The 26,178-nt window shown below is 40.4% G+C and overlaps 1 protein-coding gene across 4 annotated transcripts; it reads left to right on the top strand.

The window, feature by feature from the left end:
* Window positions 1-247: 247 nt before the first annotated feature.
* On the top strand, window positions 248-23,623 carry LOC141105372 (membrane-spanning 4-domains subfamily A member 4D-like). 4 transcript variants are annotated; one of them, XR_012235582.1, is made up of 7 exons: window positions 248-373; window positions 5,382-5,677; window positions 16,468-16,581; window positions 16,672-16,728; window positions 17,475-17,609; window positions 18,534-19,982; window positions 21,745-21,825. XR_012235582.1 is itself a non-coding variant. In XM_073595239.1 (7 exons), the coding sequence occupies exons 2-7, from the start codon at window positions 5,408-5,410 to the stop codon at window positions 23,553-23,555; spliced, it is 840 nt and encodes a 279-aa protein (XP_073451340.1). In that variant the 5' UTR covers window positions 249-373; window positions 5,382-5,407; the 3' UTR covers window positions 23,556-23,623. The 4 variants fall into 4 exon arrangements, 3 of the variants coding, with proteins under 3 accessions (XP_073451340.1, XP_073451342.1, XP_073451341.1); XM_073595239.1 differs by lacking the exon at window positions 18,534-19,982 and adding an exon at window positions 23,412-23,623 and having other exon boundaries at window positions 249-373; window positions 21,745-21,864; XM_073595240.1 differs by lacking the exon at window positions 18,534-19,982 and adding an exon at window positions 23,412-23,623 and having other exon boundaries at window positions 306-420; window positions 21,745-21,864.
* The last annotated feature ends 2,555 nt before the right edge of the window (window positions 23,624-26,178 follow it).

Genomic DNA, 26,178 nt, shown 5'->3' with positions numbered 1-26,178 from the left:
TAGATATGGATTAGCCCAGAAGCAGAGCGGAACTCCGGAGTTAAGTGACCATCTTGCCGAGCAGTCGCCACGTCCTCCTCAAATTTAGTTTTATTTTTGATCAGAGTTTCCCTTTAAAGTCACAGCAGTGCCAAGGATAACACTCTCCAAGAGGATAGTCACATCCGCAGTAGAATGACGCCTTTGCCCAACATAATTTTATTTCCCAACTAAACCAGCTGCCAGCTCGGTATTCTACAAATAGTTCAGGTAATATATAACTGGGCAGAGTAATAAAACAAAGTCAACAGAAGCATCCAAGCATCAGAAAGACCTTCTTTATATGATTGCTATTTCCAGTCGCACGGCAATCAATAGGATCCACAGTTAAACGGTGAGTATAGGGGTGCAATGCTGCTGTGTCTATTGTTGTTTCGCTGGGTGAGTACACATATTTATATCAATATTTATATGCACCATAGGTATGGAATTAAGAGATATCTTAAGCCAAAACTATTTTTTTTCCAATGGATTGAGTAGGGAAGGATTTTTAGCCATCTACATCCTATTGGAGAGATTTCTCTTCTTGTCCTTTCGCTTGCAACAGGAAGGCAGTATATTGTAAATCTCTCCAAAGTGAGGGAAATCCTGTTTTAGACAATTGTCACCAGAACAGGCATCCCCAGGTGGATCTCCAGAATTAGGCCAGGAGCTGTAATGTGCAGCGTTAGTGGAAGGCTGACATGACTGGATTTGTAGGAGAGGCTGGGGCCAATAGAGTGTTATATTATTAGAGGAGGGGTGGGGCAGGGTGTGGTCTTGGTGGGTTGTTTGGAGGGAGGTGCTCTTCTTCAGGATGAGTTGGAACAGTTCCAGCATCCGACAAGCTTCTTCCACCTTCCCTCCCCTAGATCATTTACTGATGTTGCCTTCTTTCACTCTCCTCTCCCCATCCTCCAATTTAGATATGTTGGGCTGTTATGTGAATAGTTTTATTTACAATACACCAGAATTTAAAGGAGGGATTTTGATGATCTAGGAAAAGTCATAGTAGCTGGCAGGGGTCTCAGGGTCTTTGAAGGCATGATGGATGAAAACATTTAGAGAATTATGGGTTGGGCCCATATCCATTGTGTGTGTGCCTTCTTAATTAGTCACAATACCTTGCATCCACTTATAGTTGCTCTCTGCTGGTAAAAAAAATCTGGTGCCTCACAGCAGTGTAAGGATGCCGGCTGTACTGCACACCACTAACTCAACAGGTGGAGAAGAATCTGAATGGCCCCAGCCTTAAACTCCTCCCAAGCCCCTCTAAAGCATTTCTAAAGCATTTTGCCCCACCCACCAGACATTGTTATGCAACAGAGGGGTGTGGCTTAGGAGTTCCAACCTGATGACATTCCCATTCCTCCCACTATTTGAGCTAGTGGTGAGATGTCTCTCATCCCTCATGCCTCCCTAATTAGGGTAGGTCAATATCCACTTCAGCCCCGGAAGATTTTACCCCCTTCCTGATCAGAGCACTTTTTACAATTTGGCACTGCGTCGCTTTAACTGACAACTGCATGGTCATTTGACGCTGTACCCAAACTAAACTTGCGTCCTTTTTTTCCTCACAAATAGAGCTTTCTTTTGGTGGTATTTGATCACCTCTGCAGTTTTTATTTTTTGCGCTATAAACAAAAAAGAGCGTCAATTTTGAAAAAAAAAAAACACAATATTTTTTTTTTTTTGCTATAATAAATATCCCCAAAAGTTTAAAAAAAAAAAAAAAAAAAAAAATTCTTCATCAGTTTAGGCCAATATATATTCTTCTACCTATTTTTGTTACAAAAAAAAAAAAAAAATCGCAATAAGTGTGTATTGTTTGGTTTGCGCAAAAGTTATAGCGTCTGCAAACCATGGGAAAGATTTATGGCATTTTTATTATATATTTTTTTTACTAGTAATGGCGGTGATCTGCTATTTTTAGCGGTACTGCAACATTGCGACGGACAGATCGGAGACTTTTAACACTTTTTTGGGACCATTGGCATTTATACAGCGATCAGTGCTATAAAAATGCACCGATTACTGTGTAAAAGTCACGGGCAGGGAAGGGGTTAACACAACGGACTATCAAGGGGTTAAATGTGTGTTCCCTCAGCATGTTCTAACTGTGTGGGGATGGGAGTGACTAGGAGTGGAGACATATCGTTTTTCCTACTTAGTAGGAAGAAACGATATGGCTCCTCTCCTCTGACAGCACAGGGATTTGATTTGTGTGTTTACACACACAAATCTCTGTGCTGGCGCTCGTGCACACATTTTCAAGTGGGCGGTGGCAATCGTGCCCACTGGCAACACATATCGGGTCCCCCCGCCGTGCAGCAGGCCTTCTGGTAGCTGAAAACTGGTAGGACGTACCTGTACGGGATTTCACCCAGGAGTGCCATTGTGCCGCAGTATATCTGCGTGACACGGTCGACAAGTGGTTAATGTGGTAATAGATAGGTATCTTGGTAGTATATTGTCCCAAAGGCAGTAGGAGCCACTGGGGGGCCTTTGAAGAATAAATATTAATATCTAATATTCTGGTATCTCAAGGGCGTTCCTGGATGAAAAGCATTGATAGTCGGACTGACTTATAAACAAAGTGTACGTTTTTTTTTTTTTTTTTTACCACTTCAGCTAACTTTTGTCCCATCTCATATTCACTTCATTGTGGCTTATTTAAGGTATCTTTATTAATTATTTAATTGTTAATTTATTCTAGTTAAAAAAAAAAAGAAAGGATGAGGTATACAGGATCTAGATCTACTCTTACTACCCTATCTATTTCCTATCTCTCTTTCTCTCACATCCCCTACTCCCCCCCCCCCATCTATCTGGTTTGCTTTTTCTTCAGGTCCCCTAGATTCCTATCTTATGGCCCTTCTCCTTCTTTCATCTTATTTAGATATGTGTCTGAGGTTTTAAATTGTTTCGAAGCCTTCCGGGTACAAAGTGTAAGTTTACTGTCACAAAGTTGGCATCATAAATACAATAAAAAAAGAATATAATGGTTCAGTTTAGTGTAGGTAAAAATATATGAACTAGAATAAACAGTTAGAAGGCAGCAACCATGAAGCACACATGCTTTCATACAGCTTTATGTCTCCAAGTTGTCTCCTTCATGCCATCTGCGTCTTCCAAGATGGCTGGAGGAAGTTACGTAGTATAAGGTTATTCCTAGAGAGAATCACCTGTCTAGCACTTGTCAAAGTGTACATGAATAGACCTCCGTATGTGGAATTACCTGAAGATTGGTTAGCCTTCTCTCTGTGTGTGTGTGTGTGTCTCTCGCTCTCCTGGAGGGTGTATGTCTGACCCTGAATAGGGATGTCTTGTCTTTTTATGCTCCATGTACATGTCATAACTCCACAACGCTCAAAACCTTGTATGGCATGCATTCATTTCTGGTAACTTCAGCAATATGTCCATCTAAGAGGAGGTACTAACTCAGAGAGTCATATGTGGAGTTTGCTTGACAAGCCCACATGTAACACTCTATTCTTGTAGTAATGTGCTGATCATGTAATATAACCAAACATCTACTAAAATGAACACATATTACCAGCTTTAACTTCATTAAGTAAATACATACTAACATTATTAATTATGGCTGAGACTATGCTCACAACTTAACAGTATTTAAACAAATATGTATAATTCCCATAACTACATAGATACGTGTCTATTTTTAACTTCTCATGACATTCTATACCAAGATACCTTATATGTCATTACCAAACTAGCTACACCAGAAACTTCTAGCAATACTCAGCTTTAGCTGAAGAATCATATCAAATCAATTGAATAAGGTCATTCACGCATACTGTATTTATTATGATTAATCATAAATCCAAATATATTATATTCATGGAAAGCTTGCAAAATATAACACCTATAAGTGCCAAATTATGAATTTGGAATAATAGTCTAACAGCTTTGAAGTGGAAGTTTGTAGCAGATACAGCCTTTTTATTTTCAATTATATGTGCCTTCAAAGTCCTTTGACCTATGAGGAGGTCAGCTTTTTATATTTTTTGTTGGTCTGTTTTGATAATTTTGGATGTAATTTTGTAAACTTTTTGTAATTTCTTGTTTTTTATAATAAATGGCTGCTATTTTCATTGGATTAAAATTACATTTTAAATGTATTTTTATTTCTTAAGATCAGGTCAGCCGCTGTATCTGCAATATGTTTGTCATGTTTTTTAAATGTTTTGAATGGGTGGAAGAGGGTGGGGGTCAGGGAATAGGGTGTACAAGATTTGCACAGATTGGCCTTTAAAACGATATTTCACCTAAAAAATATGACCCATTTAAATACAATACCCTCCACAATATTAAAAAGCAAACTTTTATTTCTTATAAAAAATATTAGAATCTCACTAAAAGAGATCCTATAAACCAGTCCATCAGATATAAAAATATATAGCGTTCCTAAATAGTCCACTAGTGGTTCCAACTGTAAGCCTTGATGATTCCTGATGATAGAAGTGCCATCAATCACCTCATGTGAAGGGTCCGCCATCAAAATAGTGAGATTTGCTGCTTACCAGCTCCAGATGATCCCCCGTTACAGAGGATCAAGTAGCACGTTTGGCTTAAAACCAGCCTGGGTCTTTCTCCCACCGATAGTATTCTTCTAATCCCGGGGCACTGCTCATTCACATGGATGGATGGTTTATGTATCGAAAAACAAAGAAGCTCCACATGGCATAAAAACTCTTTAAAGTTTATTAAAATAAAAAGTAATGTACTTACATGTTATAAGATGAATAAAAGCCTTAAGTCTGGTGTGCCGGCTGGCGCACAACCAACACAAACCCGTTCTTTCTGATGGAGCGACACGCTGATGTCACCTATCCCCTCATGTCCAGGAAAGGACAGGTTTGTTTTGGTTGTGTGCTGACCGGTACACCAGACTTAAGGCTTTTATTCATCTTATAACATGTAAGTGCATTGCTTTTTATTTTAATAAACTTTAAAGAGGTTTTATGTCATGTGGAGCTTCTTTGTTTTTTGATACATAAACCATCCATCCATGTGAATGAGCGGTGCCCGGGATTAGGAGAATACCATCAGTGGGAGAAAGACCCAGGCTGGTTGTAAGCCAAACGCGCTACTTGATCCCCTGTAACGGGGGATCATCTGGAGCTGGATAGCTGTTTGAAATTTTTACTCTGCGCTTGGACAGGTTTTTTAACGTTCATATCCCATTTTGTTTATTTCAACTGAACAATTTACAGTAGTTCCTTTTTTACCAACAACCATGTACCGTATATAGAGGAGTATCTTATTGGTGTTACATTAGAGAGATTGCTTTAACTGTGTTTGGATTGTTATGCTGACTGTGGTCCTTTATAAATTTCCAGAGTTGTCAAGAAATATCCTCTTCATTATGACTTCACCAATTTCTGACCGTGCATTCAGTTATGAGGCTGTGCCAACCAACATCTCTTCTCAAGAACCCGTTCTGTGCACTTCAAATCCAAATCCCATGGAGATCGCCCAACCAGTGTCCAGTGTGTATAATGTCCCTCAAGGTCCTCCGACAGTGATCATGTCTACTGCTGCTCCACAATGGAATGTCAATGTTCCTTTGCCACAAGTTTCACTTCCAACCACTTTTTATGAGACCTTTCTGAAAGGGAAACCTTTTGCACTGGGTGTAAGTACTAAAGTCTTCATAAAGAGATCAATTTCTATTATTCTCTACTCAGCTTTGCTGTTTGCATTTAAAGATTGTGTATTAGGAAGAATTATTAATTGTAGTGAGAGATTTTATCTGACAATGGCCCTTATTCAAAATACAGTATGACTTTATGAGAAACTATAGGCAAACTGAATGTAATAAAGGCTGCCTATTGCAGTAAGGCTAGACAGTACCCCTGGGACATTCTTTAAATACCTATTGACCCTGCCAGTAGAACAATTAGAAGGTAAACGTTTTTTATTGGGTATGTTTTATAGCAGAAAGTAAAAATATATATATTTTTTTAAAATGGTGGGTTTGTAGCGCAAAAATAAAAACAGCAGAGGTGATTAAATACCACCAAAAGAAAGCTCTATTTGTGGAAAGAAAATTTTCATCAACATCAATTTTATTTGGGTCAGTTAAAGTAATGCAGCGCCGTATCGCAAAAAATGGCCTGGTCATGAAGGGGGGGTAAACCTTTTGGAGCTGAAGTGGTTAAAAAAGATTAATTATTTTTCCTTTAGACATTTGACATGCCATCTGGCTTTGAAAATGCCTGTTTATCACTCTGAGAGAAAAAAATTAAATGCTTTATCCCTTTTGCTGCCAGAGCCGTTTTTGCGTCTTTTGTACAAATGCTTAACTGGTTCCCGACCGGCTCACACAGATATACTGCGGCAGAATGGCTCTCCTGGGCGAAACCCCGTACGGGTACGTCCTACCCTTTTTTCGGCCACCAGAGGGCGCACACGCCCGCTGCACGACGGGGGACCGATGCACGTGGCCGGCGGGCACGATTGCCGCTGGTCATGCGCGATCGCGTATGAGCGCCAGCACGGGGATTTGTGTGTGTAAACACATAAATCTCTGTGCTGTCAGAAGAGAGGAGCCATATCGTTTGTTCCTACTAAGTAGTCACTCCTATCCCCACACAGTGGGAACACACAGTTGACCCCTTGATCGCCCCCTAGTGTTAACCCCTTCCCTGTCAGTGACATTTACACAGTAATCAGTGCATGTTTATACTAATGATCGCTGTATAACTGTCAAAGGTCCCAAAAAAAGTGTCAAAAGTGTCCGATCTGTCCGCCATAATGTCGCAGTCCCGATAAAAACTGCAGATCACCGCCATTAATAGTAAAAAAAATAATAATAATAAAAATGTAGCTTTTATTTTTTGCTCTATAAACAAAAAAAAAGACGGATAATTTTGAAACCAAAATAATATTTTTAACTTTTGGCTATAAAACATATCCCATAAAAAAATGTAAAAAAATTGAATTTCTTCATCAATTTAGGCCAATATGTATTCTGCTACATATTTTTGGTAAAAAATACCAATCAGCGTATACTGATTGGTTTGTGCAAAAGTTATAGCATCTACAAACTATGGGATAAATTTATGGAATTTTTATTTTATCAGTAATGGCAGCGATCAGCGACTTATAGCAGGACTGCGATATTGCGGCAGACAAATCGGACACTAAGTGAGACTTTTTGCGGACTGGTGACACTAGTGCAGTGGTCAGTGCTATAAATATGTATTATCACTGGACTAATGACACTGTCAGGGAACGGGTTACCATCAAGGGCGATCAAAGGGTTAAATGTGTGCCTAGGGAGTGTTTACTAACTGTGGGGAAGGTGCTTATACTGTGGGAAGGCAGAGATCCATGTTCCTGCTTAGCAGAAACACAAGATCTCTACCTTACCTACTGACAGAGTGGCGTTCTGCCTCTCTCACAATCGCCGGGTGCTGGTGGACATAGAGTCCGCCGGACCCGCTGATTGGCTCCTCCTGTGTCCAATCACACCAGGAGTGGGTCTCAGGTAGAGCGCCCCAGACCCAAAAGTGCAGAATTACGTACCTGTACGTGATTCTGCGCAGAGGAGCCACCGCCCTCCTGCAGTAAATGTATGTGGGGCGGTCGGCAAGAGGGTAAATTGCTGGAGAATGCCATTCATTGCCAGCTTCTTAAAAAATCAAAGGAACACAGACTCCACCAAAGATTTTCAAAATACATAAAAGACCATTGGAGAGGTCTGTGTGCTTTTTTTGTTAAAGCTGCCAATGACATGCCATTTTCCGGCAATTTACTTTTTTTTTTTTTCCTTTGTAAATGTCAGTGCTGCGGCAGCAGTCACAGAAATGTGACTCTTCAAAGGCAGGATTAGAATAACCCCCAGTCATGATATTTAAAGGAAATGGACATTTTTAATATTTCACTTTAAGCATTGTTCCCCGGGTCATTGCCCACCCCATGCTATTTTTTTGACTCCCACTTTCTTATTAGCCCAGAAAAATGGGCATTTTAATTTGACAGATTCGGCTCCAATTGATTTCAGGTTCATCATCTGAACTTTCGTGAAGTCTACCGAACCCTGCTCGAACCCATACCAGGGCAGTTCGGCTCATCCCTACTGTCGATAATGGATTAGAGAAAATCAAAATCTGTTTCCTAATACAGGAACAAGGTAGAAGAAAAAAAAGGGTTTGAACATGCTCTTAAGGGGGAAGGGAGATATGGGATTAAATTTGGGTGATACCAGAATTTACCTATTAAGTGAAATAAAGGAAGGGCAAAACAGAACCAGAGTAAGACTTAACAATACTGGTTAACAGCAAACTAATGGCACCAACCAGTGTTTAACTGCAGCTGCATAAGCCAACATTCTTGAGATGCATAAAAAGGGATACAAACAAGCAAATTCAAAACGTACGGCGCACTCTCCAACCTAAAAATTAATTTTTCCAAATCAGAGGCGATGGGGGTTGGTTTACCACAACCCCATCTTACACACCTCCAAGCGAGCTTTAAATCAAGATGTACAGACACCGCCCTGAAATATTTGGGCACATTCATCCCCCATCGGTTCTCAAAACTTTTCGATCTCAACTGAAAACGGATAGGAACCTCCTTAACATGTGGCACACCAGCCTCCAGTCATGTAATATACTCAAAATGAGTTTTCCCCCTAAATTCCTGTATCTCTTTCAGGCCCTACCTATCCACATCCCCGCGAGTTACTTCAAACAAACACAATCAACATTCATAGAATTCATATGGGCCCGCAAAAGACCACGTCTCAACAGGAAAATACTTTCCCTACCTAAACAGCACGGAGGCCTGGCGATGCCGGACATCCGCACATACTACCATGCCATACACCTGAGTAGGCTAATAGACTGGTGCCAACACCGGGAAACCAAACTATAGCCTCAATTGGAGCAAGCCCAAAGTGTCATTCCCCTCCATAGGACACCCTAGTGCTATGCATCTCTACCCACTAATATTAAACGACAACCTCTTATCGGCCCTACTACACAAGTTTCCGCACATCTTCTCTCCCAAGGTTCTCTTTCACCCCAGAACTCGCCCTTATTCCCTATACTGGGTAACCCCCTGTTCGTACCGGGACTTCATGACGTGATATTTCAAAATTTGAGTAGCTCAGGCCTATTCCAAAACTCTCACTTTTGAGGCTTGGGACGCTGGAAGACCATAACAGAACTTTCAGACCCCACAGGCCCTTTCCGCTTAGATTTTTTAAGAGCACTTCAGCTCCGCCATTTCCTACGGTCCATCCCGCCTCTCAATGACCCTAGCCAACCTCTTACTACCTTAGAAGAATACTGTACAGAGAATGGAGCCCTACCGCACACAATCTCTCTCACCTACAAGCTGTTGATTGTGCCCCCAGCGGACTACCAACCTCCGGGTCTGATCAGGTGGGAACGGGAGCTAAATCGTCAGTTCAACCCCAGCCAACGACACTGTATACTCAGATACGCACACACTCTACCCCTACCGCATATCCTCTCTCTCACCTACAAGCTGTTGATTGTGCCCCCAGCGGACTATCAACCTCTGGGCCTGATCAGGTGGGAACAGGAGATAAATCGTCTGTTCAACCCCAGCCAACGACGCCGTATACTCAGAGAATTTGCATATGAATCTATGTGTACAAAAATCCAAGAAACAAACTACAAAATTATGACGAGGTGGTACAGAACTCCATCGCTACTGCATAATTTCTTCCCCACAACGTCCGACCTATGTTGTTGGTGCCAGAGGGACCGAGGAACTCTCTTACATATCTTCTGGTCACGCCCCAAGATCGTAGACTTTTGGAGAAATGTCCGCCAAATCGTACAGAAATTCACGGAACGTATTGTTCCAGACAACCCTGCCTATTTTCTCCTCCATGCTTCCACGACCCCGGAAAACACGTAGAAGAAGTCCGTAACCTGTCACCTCCTTGACGCTGCCAAAGCATATATCCCCCTCTACTGGAAATCCCCACATCCACCGACAGTCGACTGGTGGCTTAGAAAGGTTGAAGACATAAATAAAATGGAGGACCTCATTCTCACCGCCCCGTCATAGACGGGACCAGTACTCCAAAACTTGGACGCTATGGTACATATTCGTGTTTTCAGAAGAAATCCAGGCCCTCCGGGGAAACAATACTGACACACGAATCATACAAAATCTCCTGTCGCATCTCTACTCTGCGACAAACTCACTGGGTTATGCTATAACCCAGCTACTTTGTGAATCCATGATCCTATCTACTCTGTGTCTTAGCCCTTAGTAGCTTTGAATATAACATGGAACCGGACCTCTAACTAGCTAGTGGGCCATCGAATGCCTAAGCTGGCTCTAGCCTATGCTGGTTATTGAGCCCTGAGCTAAAACTAGCTATAGAATCCAGAACCAAAACGGACAGGGTTAACGAAAATACCAAGAGCTGCATATAAACTCTATTGTAATAAACAGGTTCATGTACTAAGACATAGGAAGGTGACAGCTACACATGTGCACCAACCATATCACAGACTTTGTTATCTGGCATAGTGAGTGCATGTTCATCACAAGGGAACCGATAGACTCTGGGTGTATATCTATGTATATCTAAAGACTGGTGACAGAAATATATGGGCAATAGTAAACTATTAATATAGATACACTTGCCTAATCTCTGCTTCTGGTCTGGGTTCAGCAGCAGCTCTTCCATGGACAGGTCATGTCATCTCAGGCTTTCTGCGTTTCTCCTTCTGTAGTTTCCACTGTAGCAACCCAGGGACAGGAAGTGCTATACATAATTAATTCTGTGATTCGCAGCACAGCTATTTACAAAAACAGGTGTAGGGATCTGCTGCCCTCTACTGTCTTTTTCTTGATTTTGTTAGCCGTGACCAGAATACTCATGGCAGTTATGAACAAACAGCCAATTTTGCAAAAGTTCCTCAATGAAATGATTGACTTCACACTCATGAAATTTCGTCAGAATTAACTTCTAATCTTATAAGACATTATTTTTTTCTAGGAAAAATTAGCTAAAAACCTTGTTGCTGATTCCTAACACCCATTCAGAATAGAACAAGCAAAAAAACTATAAAACAATCAATTATAGATCTGTGGTCAATCCGTTTTGTTTTATATACACAGCATATTTAAGTCTATGTACAGATGGTGAGAAGGGGTTAAAAGTCCAGAGCAAGCAGGGCTGCCATCATATTAGAACAGAAACCATGTTCCAGGGAGCTGAAAAAAAACAAGGAGAGACACCTCTGGGTGCAGATGTTTTTAACAAGCTTTAATACACATAAATTAGTCAAACTCACATTTCAGCAGAAAGTGATAGGCATAAAAGTATAGACATGGTTATGTCACAGTGGCGATCCTGAGTCCTGGGCCTTGTAGTTCCTCTGTCAAAACAGTCTGGTCAGAGAGGTGTCCGCCGTTAAGATGGTTATGCCGGCTCCGAAAGACAAACTCGAGACGAGGCGTGAGGTGCAGGGAACAGCAGGCTGCAGGGAATGACGTCACCAGTAGTGGACGCGTTTCTTGAGTAGGCATGCTGCGGTGTACTGGCAAGCCGCACTCCTTTATCAACAGACATAATGTGGATACTATAGAAAGCCATATATAAGGGAGGTGAAGGGAACAAATGGGCGGAACCAGGGAGTGTGTATGGTGGAACTGGAAGACGTGGGCGGGGAGTGGTTCTGAACAATTGAGACACCTGAATTACTGGAGGTGAACTGTGTTGAAAAGTAAAAGTCGGGTTGGATTGGGCCGAGAACTGGATGGGAACGTAATGGTAATGAAAATTAGGTGAATGGATATGTATAATATTGAAATAGTATTTAAACAGCCATTCATAGATTAGTGAATAAGCAAGAATATATATGCATTTATCGATATATAAAAATATAAAAGTAATAAAGTTTAGACTATATATAAAAAGGGTATTATATATAAAGAAACAACATCTGTAAGCGGATGGATAATAGGGATAATAGGGGCAATAGTGGTGTCACTAAGTAAGAAAATATTATTACATTTTTATTAAAATAAGTAATGATAAAATATTAGTAAAATATTAAGACTGAATGAAGGAATGGTATATTAAATGATTAAAATATGCATGTGGTATGGAACAATATAAGCATAAAAAAGGGGTATGCTGATAGGAGAAGAGAGCAGAGTGATAAAAAAATAAAATAAAATAATATATATTATATATATATATATATATATATATATATATATATATATATATATATATATATATATATATATATATATATATATATATAGATACATATGGAACATAACAAAGGAAATGGCATATATGTCAACATGCTTTTTTGTAAAAACAAAAAACAAAACACATACTGTAATGCAGGTACCTGTAATCAAACTTAGAGAAGAGAGAAATCACCTCTCCCAAAGTGGTGAAAAAGAAGATAGGTAGGTAGATTTGCAAAAACAATACTGATATGAAATATGTTAAAAATATATAAAAGATAAATATATATATATATATATATATATATATATATATATATATATATATATATATATATATAAATTTTTTTATAATATTATAAAATAGTAGAAATTTCGATTCCTTCATTAATACCACCTGGCGAAAGGACATCAAGATTGTAAATCCAGAACGTTTCTCTGGCACAGAGTTTTTTAAACGTTCTGCCGCTGGGAGAGAACTGGATATTTGTTCAATCACCCAGACTTGTAAACTATTGGTGGAGCGTTGTTGGGCTTCGTTGAAATGTCTAGGAACACTGTGTGGATCGGTCCCCCCTTCTATCAATCTCCTGTGTTCGCGGAATCTAGTCCTTAGGGCTCGTATGGTGCAGCCCACATACAGTAGGCCGCATGGACAAACAAACCCAACAAAATACAACAAAATCCGACAAACAATTATAAAACTCTTTCAATAGATAAGTTTTACCTTTGGTGTTAAAAGATTTTTAGCTGTGTTTGACGTACTTACAAGTTTTACAGAGGGCCTTACGGCGCTGGTACATCCCTATCAGTGGTATGAGAACAGGTATTGCGGGGGGAATATAATTAAGTTTGATTTTACTGGGGGCTATTTTACTTTTCAAGTTTGGCGTTCTGCGGTATGTGACCCTGGGGCATTCCGGAATAATGGATTTAAGAAGTGGGTCCTGTAATAGGATATTCCAGTGGTTGGCTAATATTTTTTTCATCTTCCTAAATTGGAAGTGAAATGTGGGAGTGAACCGAACAGAATGGTTTCCTGGTTCAGGGAGGTTTCCCATTAAGGTAATGTTGGAAAGCTTGATTAATCAGGGTCTCAGGATATGCTTTGTCATTGAACTTCTTCTTCAATAGTGGGCTTTGATCGTCATAATCGCTGTCTTTCGTACAGTTCTGTCATAATCAACAGAACTGGCCTTTTGGGATATTGGCAATCCATTTGGGAAAATTACAGCTATTATGATGCAAGTAAGAATTACCCACAGTGGGTTTAACGTAATTTTTGGAGAAAATGATGGAGGTTACTTCATCGTGACCTAGCTCCAGGTCTAGAAAAGCTAGCGTATTGGGATCAGTAACAAATGTGAAGGACAAACCATCTTGATTGTTATTACAATGATCCACAAATTGGTTGATGGTATCGATGGAACCATCCCAAATTATGATAATATCGTTGATATAGCGACCAAAAAATACAATATTACATGAAAAGGGGTTATTTTTAAAAATCGGTTCTCCCAAAAACCCATGGCTAGATTTGCGTAGGAAGGCGCAAAATTAGTCCCCATGGCTGTGCCCTATAGTTGTACATAAAAATCACCATCAAAATTAAAATAGTTGTGTGTCAAACAAAATGATGTGGCATCAAAGATAAAAGAGGCCTGACAGGAATTTATTAACGGATCTTGTGCCAGGAAGTATTCCAGGGCCTGTAGGCCAAAAGTATGGGGGATGGATGTATATAATGAGTTGATATCAAGTAAGAGTCAAACGTATGTCGGCTCCCACTTATAAGGGGAAAGGAGTTCTAGCAAATGGGTCCCGTCTCTGATATATGACTGCAGTTGATGTACAATGGGCTGTAGAAATTGGTCAATATACAGGCTTAACCCTGTGGTGATGCTATCGGTCAGCCAGGAGGATTTTCAAGATTCTTGTGGACCTTTGGGAGATGGTAAAAATAGGGGATCTGATAAAAGTCTTTAAGAAGAAAAGGTTTTTCCATTTTGTTAAGGATGTTATTATGAAGGGCTGTTGATACCAAATTATCAATTTCCCTAGCAAAATCAGGGGTGGGATCTTTAGTGATTTTTTTTGTATGTAGTGCCATCAGAAAGCAGTGTCTTAGCCTCACCAACATAATCACTTTTATTCTGTATTACGATTCCTCCACCCTTGTCTGCCAATTTGATGTCATCGGCTTTGATCAGAGATTTGAGAGCTCCGATCTCAAGGGGGGAGAGATTGTTGGTTTTGCTTGCAGATGTTGTTTCTTTATATATAATCCCCTTTTTATATATAGTCTATACTTTATGCATGTATCGATATTTAAAAATATAAACATAATAAAGATTCTTATTCACTTATCTAAGAATGGTTGTTTAAATACTATTTCAATACTATACATATCCATTCACCTAATTTTCATTTCCATTACGGTCCCATCCAGTTCTCAGCCCAATCCAACCCGACTTTTACTTTTCAACACAGTTCACCTCCAGTATTTCAGGTGCCTCAATTGTTCAGAACCGCTCCCCATCCACGTCTTTCAGTTTCACCATACACACTCCCTGGTTCCGCCCATTTGTTCCCTTCACCTCCCTTATATATGGCTTTGTATAGTATCCACATTATGTCTGTTGATAAAGGATTACGGCTTGCCAGTACACCGTAGCGCGACCTCTCAAGAAACGCGTCCACCACCGGTGACGTCACCCCCTGCAGCCTGCTGTTCCCTGCGCCTCACGCCTCCTCTCGAGTTTGTCTTCCAGAGCCGGCATAACCATCTTAACGGCGGACACCTCTCTGGCCAGACTGTTTTGACAGTGGAACTACAAGGCCCAGGACTCAGGATCGCCACCGTGACATAACCATGTCTATACTTTTATGCCTATCACTTTCTGCTGAAAATGTGAGTTTGACTAATGTATGTGTATTAAAATTTGTTAAAAACATCTGCACCCAGAGGTGCCTCTCTCCTTGTTTTTTTTTCCCATTCAGAATAGAGATGAGCAGATCTGCTTGGCTACCCTCAGAAAACTGGGACCAGACTGTATATTGTAAAGTGATACTTAATGCAAGAATGCATTAAGGTAAAAAACGTTCTTAGCTTAAGGTATAAAATGTTTTCAGTTTTTCTGTCCCTTTCCCTGTATGAAGGGGAAGAGAGGGGAGAATAGATCCAGCACTGTGCACGGCTGCATTTCTTTCCCCCTCTCTTCCTCTTTACACAGCACTCGAGCAATCAAATCAATCAAATGTAGTGAGGATGAAGTGGGGCGTGAGGCTAAGTCCGGCTGTGTAGGTCTATGGAGCGCGGCTCCATAGACACATAGCCCGAGAACACACAGACACTGTGTGCCTCCATAGCAAACGGCTTGCTACACAGACACACAAAAAAGAGAAGGAGCCAGGAGCGCTGCCAGAGGACCCGGTAATAGGAGGGGCCACTCTGTGCAATACCACTTCACAGAGCAGGTGAGTATAACATGTTTGTTATTTTAATTTAAAAAATAATAGACTTTAGTAACACTTTAAGTCCGATTTATTTACAGAGAAACAAAGTCCATACAAAATTAAGCTTACAGCAAGCATGAAATTAAAAGTGAACCAAACACCCAGTGACAGAATACCTGACTAATAACTAACAAACAGAAGCTTAACAACTAACTATATACAATACATATCAAATGGGGAAAACTGAAAAGCAGGGAAAAACTGGAGGTGCAAGGAGCAGATAGGAAGAGGGGAACAAAACTGGGATCAGGAACAAGAGGTATAAGGCAGGGTACAGGGCAGGAAACAAGAGCAGGATATAGGCAAACAGAATCTGGCAGCAGCAAAACAATGGAGTGCAAGGCATTTCGTAGGGGAGGACATACAGTAAATACCCTCCCAGCAGCCAGCATCAGGTGGAAACTGATTACTGGGGTCTGCTGGCTGCTGGGAAACACCTGCTGGTGGACACTGGAATTATAACTCTCCTCTCAGAGAAGCACAGTGCCACCAGCAGGTGATCCAGGTCCTGACAATGGGATACTAAAGCTTCACAATCATAAACACAGTATTTTAGGAAGTGAATTAAAAGTAAACAGCAATGGGTAATATCAATGAGGGTAAATACAGTATATACAACAAATATAGCTAGGACATATGACAAAAGTAAACTGGAGCCTGATGTATACTGAATGACCTAAAAACAAGAAATGCCTTTTTTTTCTGTAGGTGGTGCTGATTTGTGCAGCTACATATAATGTGATTATGGGAATTGGCATGATCTGCTTCTCTATTTACAGACTTTCCCTCATAAGTGGAAACCCCTTTTGGGCAGCAGTAGCTGTAAGTACCACTTCAGTTTTAGTCAACTGGTTTAATTTTCAATGTTATAATTTTTGTTATTATTATTACATGTATGTAATTATTTTTTAGTATATCATTACAGGAATTATAACCCTTGCAGCTTACTCTAAGCCATCCATTTGTCAGGTATGTAAATTTTCAACAAAAAAACTCAATTCCAGTTTATATTATTTTGTCAAACATTTCAAGGGGTATGAATTCTTTTTTAAGGCACTGTATACACATTTTCTCCACCAGTATCTATCCTCTTTATGAAAAAAAAAATCCATTGTAATTTTCTCTTGTGCACAGACTGACACACGCCTTTGCTAGTATAAGTACATTTCTGGCTGTCCCTGAATATTTTAAAATAAATGTGCATACTATCACATTATGAAATATTTACCTTAGAACAAAGCCCTGCTAACAGGGCTTCCATCTTCACCCGGTCTTCCTTCCAGGTTCCCAGCACATACCTTCACAGACCTTCAGAGCGCATGCGCCAGTGACATCACCGGCTGCATCCAGTGTGAATATCTCCAAACACTGCAAGTTTAGAAGATATTCACTGTATCTACAGGAAAGCCTTATTATAAGCTTACCTGTAGGTACTAGTGTAAAAAAGGAGTTTACTACCTCTTTAAAATGACCCGTTTTCTAAATTTAAACATTTGATATGTTTTCTATTCTCTATTGTGAATAAAATATGGGTTTATGAGATTTGCAAATCATTGCATTCTGTTTTTATGTAGATTTTACACAGTACCCTAACTTTTTTGGAATTGGGGTTGTAAAGTGTTTTTAATTAAAAGTTATTGAATAATAACCAAATGACCAATCACCAAAACAGTAGAAAGCCTAAAGTTTTAATTTACTTTTTTTTGTCTTTGTAGGTGAGAGGTTCTTCTGCTATGAATGTTGTAAGTGCTGTCATGAGTGGTGTTGGCATCATTTTTGCCTGCCTGGATCTAGTAACGTTGTCATCTCTGAGGTGTAGAGAACATAGCTCATTCTACTGCTCAAATAATGTAAGCATATCTTTTGTAATCATTTAAAATGTTTCTGTCTTCGAGAAGCAAAACTTAGGAGGGAGGAATATAGCAGCAGCAGACTTACGGTTTATTTAGAACTAGAGATACTTGTGTATTTTACAGAAAATTTCACGTGATAACCTTTATTGTCTATCTTTGGTTATTATTGGTGCAAGCTTTTGGGACCTTCCTTGGGTTCCAAACACAGGCATTATGAGGGGAGAGGAGCAGCACAAAAAGTCAGTTGTGTTGCAGTGCAAGGAACATGCTGATAGGAGTGAGAGTGACAGAGAAATGAACTTTTTAGGGTTCTGATCCTCTTTTTACTGCCTAGCCAATTGTTGGGGGTGGGAAGGAGACCTGTAAGTGAAAATGAAACTGCAGCGGAGAAAGACCAGATCCTGTCCCCTGTTGGGAAGAATCATGCTGAATGCAGAGCTGTTTTGTCCTCAATCTCCTAGTCATTAAGTAATTCAGAAAGTTTGAAGTTTAACATTATAAAAGGCTACTGCTTGTGTATTTTTGAAATTTCATGTTTAAAGTGAACCACTGCTTTGGCTTGTACAAAGCAAACAAACAGACTCCCTCAAAATGCATCTTAAAAAACTTTTCATTTGTTTTGTATTGAAATTTGTCCTGCTGGCCTGGGACACGGCGGGGTACTGAATGTAAGGGAATCAAAACATTTTAAAGTGTCACCAGAATAGAGGCGACATGTGCCCGGCTAAGAAGGAATTTCCCTCACTGTGGAGAGATTTCACTTTCACAATCTCTCAGTTTCTACTGGGTCTATGGGACAGATAGTGAAGGGAAATCTTGCCAACATGACCCATGTAGTATGAAAAACAAATTTCCCTACTCTACCCAAAATTAAATTGCAACATAACCCAACTATTTATATATTCTAAAATATCCTTTTAGGACCGTGGATGCCAATTTCTGGGAAACATCGCTGGGGGTGGACGCAGCCTTGCAGCATCTGGCAAGACAGGTATATGTTCCTTTAGAAGATTCCACCACCTTTAAGGATCCAATGGATAGACACGCAGATGCAGATCTTAAGAAGATATACTCAGTGGCAGGGGCTGCCTGTTGCCTGACCATAGCACTGGCCTCTAAAGGTATGGGTCTCGAACGTGGAGACTGCACCATAGTCTGGCGTGGAAAGAGACAAAATCATCATGGCATTGGAAGAATTAAATCCGACGGTGGCTTTTCTTGCAGAGGCATCCATAGACCTCATAAATTTACTAGCGAGACTTACGGGGCACTTTGTGACAGCAAAGAGGGCACTCTGGCTAAAGGATTGGGTAGCTGACAGTGTATCAAAACAGGTACTTTGCAATATCCCATTTATTAGCAAGATGCTATTTGGGAAGACCTTAAAAGGAAGCAATTAGGCACGTTACTGGAGGCAAGACGGGACTCTTACCGCAGAACACCAGGAAAAAAATAACCTTCCTTCCTCCCAGGACAGACCGACTTTAGAAGGGCTCGTGAAGCAAGACACTCAAATCTCCTGGAGTTGCAGGCAGCCTTCCTGACCCTACATGCCTTTGAAGACCTGATTTGTGGGGCCAAAGTCCAACTAAGGTTGGACAACCAGACAACAGTCTCCAATATATTCCGACAGGGAGGAACCAAGAGCCTGCTTTTACTACAATTGACAACCGAGATACATCTAGAAGCCTGGACAGTAGCCTACATTCCAGGCAGACAGAAAAATCCTGTGGATCAGCTGAGTCGGACTTTCCCCAGCAATAGCTACAGGCCCTACCCAGTCAACAGACGCTACCTGGAACCAATTTTCTCTGAATGGGGAACACCCTCCATGGATCTAATGGCAACATCAGAGAATGCACAGCTGCCGAAATTTGTAACAAGGTTCAGATACAGCAAAGCAATAGCACAAGATACATTCTCAATTCCATGGACATTGCCACTAGTATACATCTTCCCTCTGGTTCCGCAGATCTTGAAGACGTTATTGAAGATTGCAAAGGAGGAGACCCATGACGAAGATTGGGTTTTCCGTTGCTATTACAGATGGCGGCAACTCTATATTTCTGCCCTGAAGAGAGACCTATTGAGACAGAGATAGTGGACCTAACTGAATCTAGGGAGGCTGAAACTAGCGGCTTGGCTCTTGAATCAGCCAGATTACAGTCACAGGGACTCTCGGAGGAAGTGATTACTACACTATTGAGGGCAAGGAAAACCTCAACAAACACTACGTATAGCAGAATTTGGGAAAGATTTGTATCCTCTGCTACAGAATGGGGCTTCTCTCCATTAAATCCGGAGATCAAGAGTGTGCTAGACTTTTTGCAATCAGCTCTAGAGACGGGCTTGGCTTACAATATGATCAAGGTACACGTGTCTGCATTATCAGCATTTATAGGTCACAAGTGGGTGGAAGAGCCCTTAATAAGATAGTTCCTCAGGGAGACAATGAGAATACAACCTCCAAGGAAGAATCTCTTCCCAACCTGGGACTTGGGCATAGTGCTAAAAGGCCCTGCTCCAACCTCCATTTGTCCCTACAGAGACATGCCTCTTGTGGTTTCTAAGGCTTAATGTACACGGGACGTTTTTACAACCTCTCCTGAATGGTTTAACTTGACAGATAGTGACCCACATTTAAAACGTCAGTGTTGCCGCGTTTAGCCACGTTTGTGTTTAGAAGCGTTTAAAAAAAAATATATAAATTAAATAATTTTTTTTTTTTTTTTTTCAAATAGCGAAAAATGAAAAACGCCTGTAAACGAAAAGCAAGTTGCTGCATTTAGAAGCGTTTGGCGCTTGAAATGCCTCTAAGCTCAGCGTCTGAACTCATTTTTTTGCTTTCCAAAAAAGGCCTCTAAACTCAAGTGCCTAAAAACTACATTAAACGAACCTTTGTACATGTACTTATAAGATAACATTGAATGAGTTCAGGGGCAGCTGGAAAAAACATCCAACTGCTTCTGAATGTCTGTTTACCAGCAGCAGTGTACATGAGGCCTTACATCTAAGATAACTTTTACAGCCATCACGTCAGTCAGAAATGGCAGCCCTATCTTGCAAGCATCCGTTTTGCATTGTTCTGGCAGATAAGGTTATCTTACGGCCCTTAACCACCAAGGTATAGAGACTTAAATGCGTTGCGCTGAAGTAGATCAAATTAATATATAAACCACCTAAACGTGAGTATAAGTATAAATCAAAATTGTATCAAAAAATGATAAAACAAATTCATAAACCAACATGTGATACATTCATAAAAATCACATGAAAGTGCAATGTGCATAAAAAAAATATATGTGACAAATTCATTTAAAACCCACATAAAGTGCGATGTGCATGTACAGTTCAACAAATCACAAAGTGCATGATCTAGATAAAAAAAGTGCCCAGTGATCAGCATAGATATAAAATAGTCATGTAGATTTCTTATAAGGTATGAAGGAAAATTTCCAAAAAGTGCATATAATAATGTCCAAGTTTGGTGTCATCCAGCATGCTCATTCAATGTCAGGTGCTGCAAAAACATGCTCCAATGTGCTTCGGTGACCCCCCCAAAGTGGTTGGGCTCACCTCAGAGCGTGTGACACAGTGACTAGCTGTGTCAAAACACGCTATGGAGCCACCCCCGGGCTCTATACTGATAGTCAGGTACCGATCTCCAGCCTGGATCAATGCAGCCCTGGGGGCCCTGGCTCCTCTCAATGACGATGTGGCCCCTGCACAGCTCCCTCAGAGTCCCAGTCAATCTCCAATCACACAGCAGCTCTCTTCCTGGTTGTGACACTTGAAGGAAGTCTCCACCCCAGTGAGGTGGAGATTGTTCTCACTGTCCACTAAAGAGTATTCTTCCCTATGGTCATCAGTGTAAAGGGGCCTGTATTGACCACCAATGTAGGGAGGTCCTTCTCTCAGTCACCACTTATGTAGGGGGGTCATTCTCCCCTGACCCCCTGAGACTGGGACATTATTTCAAGGGGTCTTCTGTGTTAAAATTTTGGAGCAAACAGGTAATGAAACTATTTACCAAGTCATGATACTGAAGCCATCAAAATGTACACTGTGATATTAAGGTCATGTATTCCCTTGTTTATTGATTTTCTTTAATCCAAGTCCATTTATTTGACAGACTGGTGGCATTGTTGTGCATGCTCTGACTCTGGTCAACAACCTGCTAATCCTCTGTGTGTCCATATTTCTTGGTGTTTTTGGGTGCCTCTCCCTAGGCAATGTTCAAAGTGTTACACAGGTAAGAGAGAGCTATATCCTGTGCATGCTGTTAGCTACTTTTAGCTCCCCTTACACTCAATTTTTAATGAACCTCCATTTCTACTAGACATGTGCATTCGTTTTCGTCCAAATGCATTTTCGTCCGAATTTCAGGTATTTTCGTTATCGTTTTAACAAACGATAACAAAAGTGCAGAATCCGAAAAACGAAAGATCCGACATAAACAAATGCTTTATTTTCGTTGCTACAACAGATCGATATAGATAGGAGATTTGACATGATGATGACAATAACAATCTGTGTCCATCAAACCTGTGGTCGAATGTGCCTAACCTTAACTCTATTAGTCCAATTAGTCTATTAGTCCAAGATTATTCGACACAGAGAGAAAAGATTCGACGTAGGGGAGAAAAGATTCGACGTAGGGGAGAAAAGATTCGACGTAGGGGAGAAAAGATTCGACGTAGGGGAGAAAAGATTCGACGTAGGGGAGAAAAGATACGACGTAGGGGAGAAAAGATTCGACGTAGGGGAGAAAAGATTCGACATAGGAGAGAAAAGATTCGACGTAGGGGAGAAAAGATAAATAAAAATAATGATGATGATGATGAATGTTATTGGCTGATTGTAACCAAAGAGGAGGAGCAGTAAAATAGCTAGAACTAAGTACACACGTACTTTAGCTTATGGTGTCTGTTGAAAGTTCTAAGAAGATTCGACGGAGCAGGTAAACTAAACGGCGTCGTACAGTGTAGCTGCTCCGTGGAATCTTCTTTGAACAATCGACAGACACCATAAATCTTCAATGACAGATTCGACCTTAATTTGGATTTTCGGATGAATACAATTTTTAATGAAAAACAAAATAAATAAAAATGAATTTCGGGAGTAACTAAATAAATTTATTTTTCGGACGAAAACGAAATTCCGAAACGAAATATTTCAGTGTGCACATGTCTAATTTCTACAGAAGAAAAGCATTGTTAGTCAAACAGGAGATATATTCTAGATGGTTGCCATGGATAGCGTATTTTGCTTCTACATAGTTAGTCTGGTTGAAAAAAGAAGTCCATCTAGTTCAAGAAATAAAAGGGAAAAAAACGACAATCCTTTACAGTATACACAATCCCATACTCACAGTTGATCCAGAGGATGGCAAAAAAAACCAGCAAAGCATGATTCAATTTGCTCCAGCATGGGAGAAAAATCATTCCTGATCCCCCAAGAAGCAATTGGATATTCCTTGGATCAACTTTACCTATAAATGTTAGTACCCAGGTATAGTATGTACATTTAGGAAAGAATCCAGGCCTTTTTAAAGCAATCTACTGTGCTGGAGAGAACCAGCTCTTGAGGGAGTCTATTCGACATTTAGAGATTAAATATCTTTTCCTCCAGACATAAAGAGTGCACCCTTGTCCTCTGTGATGACCTTAAAGTGAATAACTCAACACTAAGTTCACTATATGGACCACCTAGCTAGGAGCCTCACCTGATGAATTAAATGAGAATCATACAGAAGTTCAAAGTGCAAAGTTCAATAACTTGGTTTTATCTTCATTATAGGTGTTCCTGTTACACAATGGAGCCATATTTCCAGTTTCAGCCTTGGTCAACCCCTCACCACCTCTGACACAATATCCAATTCCTTACTTCGTCCAAGGAGATGTCAAAAATCAGCCAACAGTCAAAATCACACAAAGTTCCTAAAAGTCCCGGGTGGAAATGCCCAGCTTTTTGCTCACATTAAATTGAATAAAGAATAAAGTAACATTGTTTTTTTCCTTTACTCATTTTGTTTTACCCCCTTACCTCCTGTTTGACCCTCTAGAAAGGTTATTATATAAATTTCTATATGTGTAGAGAGTGCAAAACTTTTTCCGAAAAGATTTTGCCGCTTTAAAATCATGAATCTTGCATGTATATTTCTACCGTGGTCACTATTGCCCAAGTTGTCTCTAAAGTGCACATCAGACATGCTCTCTATGCCATTGGAAATCACCAGATCTAGCAGACATTTTTCCTAGTTAGGGTTTCTACTATTTTGTCCAATAAAATTATCCGACAGCGTGTTCAGAAACTGACAAGTTGAGTGTGATGAACCATCTGTCCCATCAATGTCTGGAAAATTGAAGTTCCCCATATTAATAACATTATCTTAATTCCCAGCAATGTCTATGTATGATGCATACGAGGTCTGTCCAAAAAGTATATAGCCATTGTTGCCTTATGAGTATGTGAAATCTTCATGAATAGTTATATTCATAATTACAATTTTTTTTACATTTCATTTAGACTTGTATCTATGTAGGGGTAAAAAATTGCTTCCCAGAAGGCCCTGTTATACAGACGAGTCGGCTTGTGTATCTAAACAATGGGACCCAAACCTCTTTGTTCTACAAATATTCACTTCAAAGGATCCCTTGTTGAGATATGCAATCAGGGTGGCCAGCCCGTCATGAATACCGTATTTATCGGCGTATAACACGCACCCCAAGTTTAGGAGGGAATTTTAAGGAAAAAAAACTTACATTTAAATGCCCATCAATGCTGTCTTATCAGTGTCCATCTGTAGCCTTGTCAGTGTTGCCTTGTCAGTGTCCATCTGTAGCCTGTGTCCCTGTGTCATTTGCAAACTTGTAGGTACACAAGCTTGAAAAATGGCGCCGCCGTTCTCGGCGGCTTTCGGGGGCTTTCAGGCACACTTGGCCGTTCTCGTGGCTTTGGGACGCAGCGGGACTGCGAGAGCCACCGAAAGCGGCTGAGAGCTGCCGAGAATGGCCGATAGCGGCCGAAAGATGCCAAGAACAGCCAAAAAGCTCACAATTGGCGGGGGGATCAGCGTATAACACGCACCCATGATTTCCCCCTGATTTTAAGGGGAAAAAAGTGCGTGTTATACGCCGATAAATACGGTACTTAATTTCCCTGAAAAAGGTCAAGTTAAATCTCCCGCTCAGAATAGTGACAAGGATTTGCATTAAAGGGGGCTGACTTATGCAAAGTATAGGGATTGGAGATGTAGCCAATCCTTAACCAGTAATAGGGAGGCCCACCAATCAGAGCCACACCATGCCAACCAATTAGGCATTAGCCTGTAATGATAAACACAGACTAGATGGGAGGGAAGCACTCACTCTATGGTAGAGCAGCCACCAGAATGGAACCTTTGTGAGAATGGTAACTATGGGAAATGTCTGCCTTGTACTTAAAAGACATAAGACAAACATATTTAGTTATATGTCCTACTGTTTGTAGATTAATGTTTTAAGGAATATACTCTGTATTCTTTTATTTTAACCTAAGATTTTCTTCCCTTGTATAGGCTATAGAAAGATTGCTGTGTATTAGACTTTCTACTACTCACCAATACATTTTGTTATTGTGGTAAAGCTTTCACTCATGGTCAAAGAACTCTCATTTAACCCACATCATCTCTGAGAGATATTAAATCTCAAATATAATAAACCTGTAACACCATGTAATATGAAAACTAGAGACATTTATTGAAGATGATACTGGAAACATTGCACAAATGACAATGATGCCTCGGCCCCCTTCAAAGTTGGCACCTTGGGACCTTACAAAGTTCTCCCAGCATCTTTTCTACTGTAAAAAGCACTCTGCAAAATCCTTTGCTGGAACCACCATCAGCTGCCTCGTCAAATTTTCCTGAATCTTATCAATGGTCTGAAATCTCTTCCCTTTCAATGGAGATTTTAGTTTTGGGAAAAGCGTAAAATCTGATCTGTAGAAGGGCTGAATCACACGAAAAATTATGCACGAGACTTGATGCATGGATGGGCACGGGGGGGGGCCTAAAGGCCCGAGGCTCGGGCTGGTTTAGGAAGCATCCCTTCTGCAGTGCGGTGTGGCTTGGACCATCGCCTGGGAGCAGTGGGGGCAAGGAAAGGACTGTTTTGGCATTTAAAGGTTACAAGGAATGCAAAAGGCTAATCAGAGTGAGTGAAAACATATTGATTCAGAGAAAATAACCCAAAGAAGTTCCATAAATATACCAACAATAAAAAAAGGTAAGGACTAAACAAGTAGACCCCTGATAAGAGTAATGTGTTAAAGTCCCATGTTTATCCTATCTGTGTTATTTGTGGCCAAATACATTTTTTTAGTTTATACACACAAAACAGAGGAATCTATTAGAAGGAATAGTAATTCTAATGCCAATGTGAGATTAGCACCATTACAGAAAATAGCATCAGAAACAGACTAGAAAAGCTAAATATATTGAAGTCTCCAGGGCCTGATAGCTTACACATGTACTGTAAGTCCTGAGAAAACTTAGCTCAAAAATAGCCAAGACACTCATCCTAAT

This window comes from Aquarana catesbeiana, linkage group LG08 (genome assembly GCF_042186555.1).
Source record: "Aquarana catesbeiana isolate 2022-GZ linkage group LG08, ASM4218655v1, whole genome shotgun sequence".
Classification (NCBI taxonomy): Eukaryota; Metazoa; Chordata; class Amphibia; order Anura; family Ranidae; genus Aquarana; species Aquarana catesbeiana.
The sequence above is the reverse complement of the archived record's forward strand: the minus strand, read 5'-3'. Positions and strand labels throughout refer to the sequence as shown.